Source organism: Myotis lucifugus, unplaced genomic scaffold, assembly GCF_000147115.1.
Source record: "Myotis lucifugus unplaced genomic scaffold, Myoluc2.0 scaffold_434, whole genome shotgun sequence".
NCBI lineage: Eukaryota > Metazoa > Chordata > Mammalia > Chiroptera > Vespertilionidae > Myotis > Myotis lucifugus.
In genome coordinates this window covers 628,686-640,417 of record NW_005871482.1, presented here as the reverse complement: position 1 = coordinate 640,417, position 11,732 = coordinate 628,686, and the positions used below count along the sequence as shown (strand labels likewise).

The 11,732-nt window shown below is 47.6% G+C and overlaps 1 protein-coding gene across 1 annotated transcript in view; it reads left to right on the top strand.

Annotated features, from left to right (window-relative positions):
* The window catches only part of MTMR12 (myotubularin related protein 12), a 38,990-nt gene that overhangs the window by 14,649 nt on the left and 12,609 nt on the right, over window positions 1–11,732 (top strand). Inside the window, exons 7-9 of the mRNA XM_023744177.1 lie at window positions 2,417–2,546; window positions 5,428–5,503; window positions 11,050–11,156. Of these exons, the coding sequence (XP_023599945.1) occupies window positions 2,417–2,546; window positions 5,428–5,503; window positions 11,050–11,156 (313 nt within the window). The remainder of the gene's footprint in view (window positions 1–2,416; window positions 2,547–5,427; window positions 5,504–11,049; window positions 11,157–11,732) is intronic.

Sequence of the window (11,732 nt, the reverse complement as noted above, 5' to 3'; positions counted from 1 at the left end):
TGTTCAGAGGATTACGTTGACATAAACACAGTTAGCATGACTATTAGGCTGAACATAAAATTTGTTTCTTCATTCAATTAGTTCATCTTTTCACTTTTAAAAAATATTTTTAAAATTGATTTTAGAGAGGAAGGGAGAAAGAGAGAAACATCAATGATGAGAGAGAATCATTGAACGGCTGCCTCATGCGCGCCCCCTACTGGGGATTGAGCCCGAAACCCGGACATGTGCCCTGACCAGGACTTGAACCCAGGACCCTTCAGTCCTCAGGCTGACGCTCTATCCACTGAGCCAAACCAGCTGGGGCCACCTTTTCACTTTAAATGTATGTACAAGTGCTGATTAACTAGGTGCTGGCTTACAACTGTTTATTGCAATATAAGGTATGCAAAATATGACTTTGTTGATTACTGTAATTTAAATAAACCTGTATTGGGTTTACACTTGAAAAATCATCCTCTATTTTTAGGAGTTCTGCTTCTTCCTTATATCCTGATTCTTGGTCCGGACCTAGGGTAGAACAGTTTCTCAGCTGGCGAACATATGTCAGTCGTGTGCTGAAACCCTGGCAGTTTCGTTACCTTGTGGTGGCTTGTTGTGCCACAAGGCCCAGGATATGAAGCATCTCTTATTCTATTTTAATCCCATCCTTCTTCTCCCCTCCTTCTAACCCCAGATTTTGATAAGAAAAGATTATAACAGATAATTGTGACTTGACCAGTTAGCTTTTTCACTGCGTAGGGGTGTGGAGAGCTGGCTGCTTTGCAGTCTGAGCACCTTTCACTATTCTCAGGCTTAACAATTCATCACTGTGCTTGGCGGAAAGGTCCTCCTAAATGCTTATGACGGCGTTTTGGGGAAGGACCTATCTGTATTGTGGAGAAAATGACCTGTTATGCTTGAATTGGAGTATTACTATTTATGTCCATGGGGAAACTTGATTGCATTTATCATTTTATGGACTTTTTATTTTTTTTATTTTTTTAATTTTTTTTTTATTTTTTTTTAAAGCTTAACAATTCATCACTGTGCTTGGCGGAAAGGTCCTCCTAAATGCTTATGACGGCGTTTTGGGGAAGGACCTATCTGTATTGTGGAGAAAATGACCTGTTATGCTTGAATTGGAGTATTACTATTTATGTCCATGGGGAAACTTGATTGCATTTATCATTTTATGGACTTTTTAAATATTTGCTAGGTTTCAATTCCAGTTCTGCTGTTGCCTAGCTCTGTGGCCTTGGGCAAGTCATTTGACCTTTCTGTGCTGCACCTGTAAGCTGGAAGAAAGAATATCATCTAACTTGTAGGGTCATAAGGACTTAGTTCGTTCATGTAGTATGTTCAGAACAGTGCCTGGCACATACAGGTGCTATATACTTAACTACTGTGTTTTCTAAACCATTTTTCTTATTATCATCCTTTATACAATGATCTGGTTTTATTAAAAAGAGCGGTTGGGAGTTTTGTCAGACACCTTATTTTCCCCAGAATGCTTGTTTTTTTAGATGTGTAAAGGCTTAAACTAACCGATTGGTGTAAATACCCCAAACTCTAGTAGCGCATTTCACCCCAACAAGCAGTGCTGTGGCCTGGGCGAGGGCTGAGCTGCAGCAGCAGTGTCCTGGGCGTGCCCTTCCCGCAGGGGGTCGCAGGGCAGGGCGGGGGCAGAGGGCAGGCCCGCATGGCTCTGAGTGGTTGTGGCCTTCAGGAGCGAGTGTTACACTGGAAACTCCTCTGGGCAGGGTGTCTTCAAAGTGAAGGAGGATTTACACTCAGGAATCTGGCATGCTGTCGGATGAGTTTGCATCCTGTGCACATACTGGTAGGGCTAAACATCTATTTTAGCATTTGTGCTAAGCCCGTCTTTAGTGCCTCTCAGGATCTTTTTATGTCATAAAAATTGTCTCATGGTCAGATGACTGAAAATGGAGCTATAATGACTTTTGCAAGGAAAGGAAGGAGAACAAGTCCTTTGCTACAGTATAAAAAGACAGAGCGCCTCGCCCAGCTGGAATGGCTCAGTTGGTTGGCCCAGGCATTGAAGGGTTGCCAGTTCCATTCCCGGTCAGAGCACATGCCTGGTTGCAGGTGTGATTCCCAGTTGGGGCGCAAGTACGGAAAGCAACCAATCTATGTTTCTCTCTCACATCAGTGTTTCTCTCACTCTCCCTTTCTCTCCCTTCCTCTCTCTAAGCATATCCTCGGGTGAGGATTTAAAAAAAAAAAAGAGCCTCAGTCGTAATTTTGGAATAATGACAAAAAAGAGGAACAAAGTTAGAATTAAGCAGTGAATCATTCTGCTTGGATAATCATGGGCAGAGTAGAGGAAATTGGGGCCTGAGGACTCACTTTCACATCATTAACATACCAGCGCTTCATGCTAAGAGTGCATTGTCTTTTAAATTTATTTTGTTAGCCACCAATCCCCAAAACCATACTGTGATGTTTGACACACTGGAGGACTGGTGCTGGGAACTGGAGCGGACCAAAGGCAGCATGAAGTACAAGGCAGTGAGTGTCAACGAAGGCTACAAAGTCTGTGAGAGGTAAGCGCTCTCGCTGTGCTTTTTAAAAACAGCTTTACTGAGATTTAATTCACATGCCGGACAGTTCACCTGTTTGAAACATACAGTGTTTTCAGATACAGTCACACAGCTGGGCAGCCATGACTCCCGTCAGTTTTCATCGTCCCCCAAGAAACTTCATCCTCGTTAGGAGTCTCTCCCACGTCCTCACAGCACCTCCAGCCCCAGGCACCACTCAGCTACTCGCTGTATCTATAGACGTGCCTGCTCTGCACATTCATATAAATGGAGTCATGTAATACGCGGTCTTCATGCCTGGCTTCTTTCACTTAGCATAATGTTACTAAGGCTCATCCATGTTGTGGCATTTATTAGAATGTCATTCTTTTTTATTGCTGAATAATATTTCATGGGATGGATGTGTATACCACGTTTTATTTACCCTTCATCAGTTGATGGGCATTTGGGTTATTTTCACTTTTTGGCTATTATGAATAGTGCTGCAGTGAACATTTGAGTCCAGGGTTTTGTGTGGATGTATATTTTCATTTCTTCTTGGGTAAATACTTAGGAGTGGAATTGCTAGGCCAGGTAGAGACTCTAAATTTAACTTTTGAGGAACTGCACTCTGTTTTCCACAGCAACGACTCCATTTTACATTCCCATCAGAAGGTTCCCCTTTCTCCACACTAATACCCTTAAAGTGTCCCTTCAAACATTCAAAAGCAAATTTGTGTCTTTTTCCCCATTATTGTATCTATAATCTAAGTGTAAAATTTTTAGAGGCGTCTCTGAATTTATATTGTGTATTTGCTTTCCTCTTATCAAACATTTCAATTTATTTATTCATTCAATAAAAATCTGTAGTGCCTACTCTGTGCCAGGAAGTCCTGGCCACTAAAGATACAGCTGTGAACAGTCTAAGGACCCCCGCCTCTCGGGAGCTGTCGCTGCAGTGGCAGGAGATGTGACGGAGTGAACGAGCATTTGTAGTGGACTGGAAGGCAGGAGTGCCGAGGGGAAAAGTAGGTTAGGGCCGGGGGAGGGCGGGTCAGCAGGAACCGAGGCCTGCGGTAGACTCTTGAGGGGCCCGGGCCGGAGAGGAGTGAGCCGGGGCCAGAGTAGTAGGGGGTGAGGTCGGGAGGAGGGAGTGGCTGGAGGTGACTGCCTGGGAGGCTTCTGAAGGATTTATAGTTCAGTGAGGAGGAGTCTGAGCAGAGGCAGGATGTGCTCTGACCTACATTTTAAAGGATGACTCTGCATAATTCTCTTTTGGAAACTTGAATCTTATCATTTTGGAGCATAACGCCCAGCACTCTGCTGACAGTTTCATAAAATTTGAACAGTAGTCTTCCCTTACCCATAGTTTTGCTTTCCTTGGTTTTAGTTACCTGTGGTCAACTGCAGGCCAAAATATTACATGGAAAATTCCAGAAATAAACAATGCATAAGAGTGAAATCGGGTGCTGTTCTGAGCAGCATGAAGAAACCTCATGCTGTTCGACTGCGTCCCCCCAGGATGTGAATCAGGCCGCCCTGTCCAGCACGTCCATGTGCAGACGCTCCTGCCCCTCAGCCATGTTGGTTCTCAGACTGACTGTCGTGGTATCACAGCGCTTGTGTTCACGTGACCCTTTTTACTCAGACATGGCCTTAAAGTGCAAGAGTGGTGATGCTGCAATTCAGTAAATGCCAAAGGAACGGTAAAGGCTTCCTTTAAGTGAGAAGGAGAGTGCAATGCAGGAAGATATTCTGAGAGAGGACCATTGTAAGCCTGCTTTGCCCCACCCCCTGTACCCTCAGAGCCTGGGTTGAAGAGGGACCCCAGGAGGAGGAGGCAGGGAGTGCGTTAATGAAAGCCCCCTGGGTAGGTAGAGGGACTCCGATCCGTCTGGAGAGGAGCGAGAGACCCAGTGTCTACGTCCCCTCCCCCTGCGGTCAGAGCGGCTGTTCAGCCCCACAGTCTGCTCCTTCCCCCCTCCCAGGAAGGTGGCAGGAGGCCTTGGCCCTGGAGGACGCGTGTAGCAGGAGCCTGTGAGCAGACGGCCCAGGGCGCCATTGCTGCTCTGTGTGTCGCCCCGTGTCCCTCACCCCACCTGCCTGCCTCCCGTGAGGCTTCCTCTCAAGCTCTGAGTGAAAGCTTCCAGCTCCACGGCCACAGCCCGTGGGCAGCCTCGTTAGAAGCCGCCTCTGCTGACGGGAGGCGTGGAGCCCGCGGAGCCCTGTGCTCTGCACTCTGAAACCCCTTTCCCCCGTCCCTCCCTAGCCGCTTGGTTAGTTGTAGACTTTCTCATGTGGAATCTGGAGTCAGAGTGCTGGGGGTTGGGTCCTCGCTCCACTGTGCTCACTACTGTGACCTGCGGAGGCCTTCGCAGGGCTGCGTCTCAGCTTCTTTATCTGCCAAATGGAAGTAATCCTAGCACATGCCCCATCGCGCTGTTGGGAAGATGAAGTAAGTAACTCATGGGAGGTAATTAGAACAGAGTCGGGCATGAAGTAAGCACTTGGGTGTTGTGAGAGCCCTAGCTAAGATGGGCAGTAGTCAGTGATTACCGGTTTCACTGTAATCTGACTGAAAGCAGCGTCATTGCTCATATTGTCCGAATGTGATGACAGAGATCACTCCCAGCCTTGGCATTTGTGCTCTGGTGGATGTCACGTACTCCAGCCCCTCATTCTGTGGGTGGGAACTTCACCTGCGGTGACAGACTCAGGCAGAGCTCGGCTTTGCACTTAGGTTCCTGACTGATCTGACTGGAGAGAGTTCACCTGCGCTGGTTCTTAGCAGGGAAATAGGACCCATTTCCTACCTCTCTGCTTAGCTTCCTGTGTTCATTAAAGCTGAGCTTCCATGTTTAGTGAATTAACTCCAGTCCTAAAACTGCCGCCCTCTCTCTTCCAGGCTGCCAGCGTACTTCGTGGTCCCCGCCCCTCTTCCTGAAGAGAGTGTGTCACGCTTCCAGGGCCACGGCATCCCAGTAAGTGCATCTGGAAACCCGAACAGCCGTGGGTTGCTCATCGGTCCATCTTGGCAAATTGTTCTCCTGAAAGCCTTCGGCTTTAGTACTAAATAGTTTGTCTTCAGTCCAAGAGTGATCCAGAAATATCTTAGGGACTCCCTAGGGGAGAGTCTTAGGCTTGAGGCTCCCTGGGACGGGCTTCTAAAGTTCTCGCAGAGGCCCTGGTGTGCTCAGCAGACACCTTCTCACAGCTCTTAGAGCAGCGGTTCTCAACCTGTGGGTCGCGACCTCTTTGGGGGTCGAACGACCCTTTCACAGGGGTCGCCTAAGACCATCGGAAAACACATATATAATTATATATTGTTTTTGTGATTAATCACTATGCTTTAATTATGTTCAATTTGTAACAATGAAATTGGGGGTCACCACAACATGAGGAACTGTATTAAAGGGTCGCGGCATTAGGAAGGTTGAGAACCACTGTCTTAGAGGGTCACAGATCTGCCTAGTGTTGAAAGACAGCCTGATTTGACACCTAAGTGATTTGAGGCTGAGCCAACCACTCTGAGGGCAGTAGGGTCTAAGCCAGGGGTGGGCAAACTTTTGGACTCGAGGGCCACAATGGGTTCTTAAACTGGACCGGAGGGCCGGAACAAAAGCATGGATGGAGTGTTTGTGTGAACTAATATAAATTCAAAGTAAACATCATTACATAAAAGGGTACGGTCTTTTTTTTTTTTTAGTTTTATTCATTTCAAACGGGCCGGATCCGGCCCTCGGGCCGTAGTTTGCCCACGGCTGGTCTAAGCTCCTACAGGGCCCCACCACTCATCTTGAATGGGCGTGGCCGTCTTTTCCCCAGGGACAGCATAAAGCGCTTACTGAGTTTTCACAGAATCACTGGATGGGAGCCATATTTAATGTCTCACTGATCACAGAGAGCAAGACTCCGGCAGTTACTCTAGTTTCTAATGGGCGGTTGGGAGGTGCCAAGCCGGCAGGAATTTAGTGAGGAATGAGAATTGCAAACACGTGCTCTGCTGTGTGCATGGCTGGTTCACCAGAAAGGCCACTCCCTCCCGTGTAGGAGGCGGGATGTGTACGCTGGGGTCACCTGCCCAGAAGCACGTGCAGGCCGGGCGTAATGACAACGCAGGGTGGCTGCTCCGTGTCAGCAGGTCCGTGCTGGGTGGGAATATGGGCCTGGTGTTGCCAGGTGCTCTAATTCCTCAGGAGAAAACACAGGTAGGATTTCTGTGTGTTTTCCCGATTTCTAAATGGACGCATCTGACTTGAAGGTTTAAAAAACATGTCTTTGGGCCCAAGTTGGTTCATGTACTACCAGTTTGCAACCTTAAATTTAGAGCAGCAATTCTCAAACTTTCTGGTCTTAGGACTTTACACTCTTAAAATTACTGAGGATCTCAAAAAAGTCTTTGTTTATGTGGTTGTATGTACTGATATTTGCCATATTTAAAATTAAAACTGGCCCAGGCCAGTGTGGCTCAGTTGTTTGAGCATCGTCCCACGCACCGAAAGGTTGCTGGTTTGATTTCCAGTCAGGGAACACGCCCAGCTTGCAGTTTCGATCCTGTTTATGTGCACATGGGAGGCAACCAATCAATGTTTCTCTCTCACATTGATGCTTCTCTCTCTCTCCCTCTCCTTCCTCTCTCTCTAAAATCAATAACATATTTTTAAAAATATAAAACTGAAACATTAAAACATTTCCTAGCTGGTTTGGCTCAGTGGATAGAGCATTGGCCTGGAGACTGAAGGGTCCCGGATTTGATTCTGGTCAAGGGCACATGCCCAGGTTGCAGGCTCAATCCTCAGGAGGGGGCATGCAGGAGGCAACCGATTGATGTTTCTCTCTCTCCCTCTCTCCTCTCTGAAATCAATAAAAATATTTTTTAAAAATCACAAAAAACATTGTTATGTTAGTAATAAACTCATTATCTGCTAATGGAAGTAACACATTTCTATGAAAAAATAGTTATATTGTCCAAAATTTAAAAAAGCAGTTTTACATTTTTGAAAATAGAAGCCTGGCCTGTGTGGCTCAGCAGTTGAGCATTGACCTATGAACCAGGAGGTCAAGGTTTAATTCCCAATCAGGGCACATGCCCGGGTTGCGGCTCATTCTCCAATAGGGAGATCCCTCTCCCTTCCTCTGTCTGAAACCAATAAAAACATTTTAGAAAAAGGAAATAGAAGAAGCTATCTGCTTCTTTTTTAGTATATGTGCTGCCGAAGCGAGCACAAAGCTATCTGCTTCTGTATGCTCCTTTCATTTAGCCTGTTATGGTATGTTAGGCTTTGGTTGAAGGACATGAAGAAAAATCCAGCCTAACACATCTGTATTTGGAAAAGGGAGGAATATTTAATAGCCTTTTCTCATAATTGAGAAGATCGTTCTTCGATAGTACACCAAAAAACGGTCAGTGGGAGTTTCATAAAGGTTAATTGCAGTAAGGAATCTGATGAAAACATAATCAAACTTTTCATTCTCTAAATTAAAACCTTCTGGTCTCTCTTGTACCTTGAATGAATCTTGTTCATCTGGAAAATGCTGGCTCCCTAGGTAATATAGGTTGTCCAGATAGTGACGTTTTCTTACAGACTATAGAAATCACACATTAATATCACCCCATTTCATCAGCAGGACCTTTAACTGCTGGAAGCTGCCCAGCTAAAAAGTCAGAGACTCGCTTTTCCAGAATCCTAATTTTTACTTGAAAGTTCAATTTTTAACCATTGGTGACGTGATAAACTCACTTTATTTACTTATTTATTTATTTAAAAAGAATGACTGTCTGCCCGTTACTGAAGTCTGGACACGGAAAGAGCAGCTCGCCGGGTCCTCAGCTCAGTTGCATAAGCACGTTTCCTTGCGAGAGACATTGTACCGTGCTGCTTGCCTCGTATTCCGTCACATGTTAATGCCTTTAGTCCCTCATCAAGGACCCTGTCCAGGGAAACCGCGTGTTCTCTGGGTGGCAGTGAGGCTGAGGGCAGCAGGGCCGTTTAGCCTTCCTTGCCAGCAGTGCCAGTGCCAGTGCCACCCGGCGGCAAGGACAGGGCTTCTGAGCACCTGGCAGGGTCTCGGCTCCAGCTTGGGTCTGTGGACCGCAGTTTGCGAGTCACTCTTAGAGGAACGAAATGAGGGTCTTCTCCGTCAGCCTTTCCCAGACGATCCAGGAACGGTGTGCTCTGTGGGAAGAAACAGGCGTCGCCTGCCCATGGGGCCAGCTGCTTCGCCGCCGCGTTGTGCGGGACTTTGGCAGCAGAACATGTGCTAAAACCTGAGCGAGGGGTCGGCAGTAAACTTCGATAGAAACTGTAGGAAGGTGTGCTCACTGTATGAGGTCGCAGTCCTGAGCGCGTGAACGGACGGCAGAAACTTGGCCAGATGGAATTTACACACGTGTTCGGGGAACACAGCGCTCAGTACACACAACGTAAACTTTACCATAGTGACATTCGGTGTATTCACAGTCCTGCATAACCATCACCGGCTGCTCCCCCTGCCTTTCCCTGTCTTTCCCTGTCTGCTTTCCTGCCGTCACTCCTCTAGGGAGGCCTCTGTGGTTTGTAATTTCAGTCATTCTCTTGCCCTTCTGGAGTCTTTGCCCCAACCAGAGTATTTCCTTTTTTTTTTTTTTTTTTTATGTGGGGCTATAGATTATTCACTCGATGGGATACGTGAGAACTCAGCTTGCCGTTGAGGGGTCCTCGTTCTGCTCAGCGTCTCGCCTGGTGATTAACTCCTTCTGGTGCCACCTCTTCCCTGGGCTGTATGATGCGTTCTGAACTCTCTGGCTCTCGGAGACTCGGCCCTCCAGTGGGATCTTGGACAGCAATTGCAAGACCTCCCTCAGCTTCCTTCCTTTCCACTCCTTCTCTGTGCTCGTTTCCTTCCTCTCGACCCCAGGCCTCTTGCTTGGCTGGAACCTGCTCCCCAGTCTTCCCGTTCCCCGTAACCCTTCCGGGCCCTCCCCACCCGAAGCGGCTCTTCCTGCAGAGCCACGCTCCTGTCTGACGCTCCTTCCACGTGCTGCCAGGATAGGGCGAGTCTGAGCTCACTGTCTCCGCTGCCTCCCTGCTGCCCGCACTGCCACTCACCCCGGGAGGCACCAAGCCTGCGCCCCGGGCCCCCACGCCCTCGCTACAGTGTTGGCACTGCCTACGTCTCCCTTTTAAATTCCTGTCTTGGCTTTGGGAACACTGTGCTGTCTTGGTCCTTTTACCTCCCTAATAGTTCCTTTCCTTACTCCACTGCTTCCTGGCCTCCAACTGTGCCCCTAAAACTCTGGTTTGGGCCTTATGAAGAGAGACCCTGTAAGATGTATGAAATAATGAATAATTTCCCCTTCCTTTCTTTAGGTAAACAGGATTAACAAACGATGATTCTTGTCTATTGTCAAGTCATTCACACTAAGAACCCTGCAGCCCTTTCCCAGACAGAAATAGTACATATTACAATAGGGGAGAGCGTGCTTTTTTGCTAAATTCCTGAGAAGTCGCTCTGTCCAGGAAGTTTGCTTGTTTCCATTTACTGTTTCAAACAGAAGAGAGTCAGGGAATTGCGTCTTAGCGCCTCAGCTGAGCTGGAGTGTGGTCGTGCTCCAGTAGGAAACGAGTGGTGGCTGAATCCAGGAGCCAGCCTTCCTGCTGCAGGAAAGGAGATCGAACGGATGAAAGCCCTCGGTTTCTTAGAACCCATCCCAGTTATGCCTGGAGTGTGGCAGAGCAGTGGCAGCTGAAACCCTCCAGGCTTACCTGTGAGCCCGGGCCCGATGCCGGGCAGCAGAGCCGAGGTTGGGCTTTAGCTGCTCTGGAACCCTTAGCCAGGCCGTGTCCCAGGCACCAAGTCCATACATGGACTCAGTGGCCCCAGCCAGCCTCAGCCTCGCCTGCCTCCCTCCCAGGCCCTCCTGGCAGATCAGTGCCCCGGAGCACTGCTGATCTGCTTTTGCTGCTGCCAAACAGCAAACCAACCAGCCAATGAAAATGGCCGGTGTATCCAGAAAAACACGGAGACTGTCGCTGTGGGCACTCACAGGACTTCGTCCTCTCTTGCCCTCCCTCCCTTTGTTGGTCCTTGACGTTCTCTCCTGGGGTAACTTGGGAAGTTGCTTGGTCTGCAGGCCTCAGTTTCTTCTTGTTAACGGTGATAATAATCATACCTGCCCCAGTGTGAGGATGGAGTGAGCCGATCCAGGTGAAGTCCTGGCACGCCCGGCCTCACTCCAGCAGGAGCCCCTGCCCAGTAACAACAGCAATGGTGTCGTCAGCCTCTAGGCTCCCAGTGCGAAGGCCAGGTCAGAGGTGTGTGTCAGACCAGAAGCAAGTCTGAGCGGGTCCTCCTAGACCTGTTTTGTTTTCTAAGCCAGTCAGTCTTTTTCGTTGAAGCTCTTCCTTAACTTAGCGAAGTTGAATAAATCCAGCCATTTCGTAGTGAACTTAAAAATTTTTCTCTATGACTGAATTTAAATGCTAAGTTTACCTGTTCCCTGTTGGTCGTGTATATTATTTGAGAAAACCTTCATTTCCTTCTGCAGATATGGTGTTGGTCCTACCACAATGGATGTGCCCTTTTAAAAATGTCAGCGCTGCCCAAAGAACAGGACGATGGCATTCTACAAACCCACAAGAACTTCTTGGATGGGTCAGTGCTGTTTAGTGTTTTGTTATTGTTCAGCTCTGTTCTTGTTTTCCGAGAAGCAAGGGGCAGTTCCTAGTAGTGTCTCCATATCTGCTTACCTCTGACCGCGTGGCATTCCCGAGTGCAACCTCAGGTGGCTGTTTTTAATGACGCACGCTGAGCGTTAGAGGCAGTGGCCGGGTGTCTGTGCTGTTCACAGCTGTCCAATTGAGGTCATGGCGCACGTCACTGTGCTGCATGTTTGAAAATTTTCAAAATAAAAAGTTAAAACCCAAAGTACATGAATTAAGAAGCACAAATTGGTAGTTACAAAATAGTCACGTTGACGTAAGTAAAGCAGAGGGAATATAATCAATAATATTGCAATACATACATATGGTTCCAGGTGAATATTGGCAATGCCAAGGGGAACATTATGTAGAGTATATGATTATCTAACCACTAAGCTGTACACCTGAAACCAATACAAAACAAAGTTGAAAGAAAAAAGAACATGTCTGAGATAATGGCTGTGAAGTTATCCTGGTGGTCATTTCATAGTGTATGTAGGTCCAGTCATCGCTCTACTCCTCAGACAGT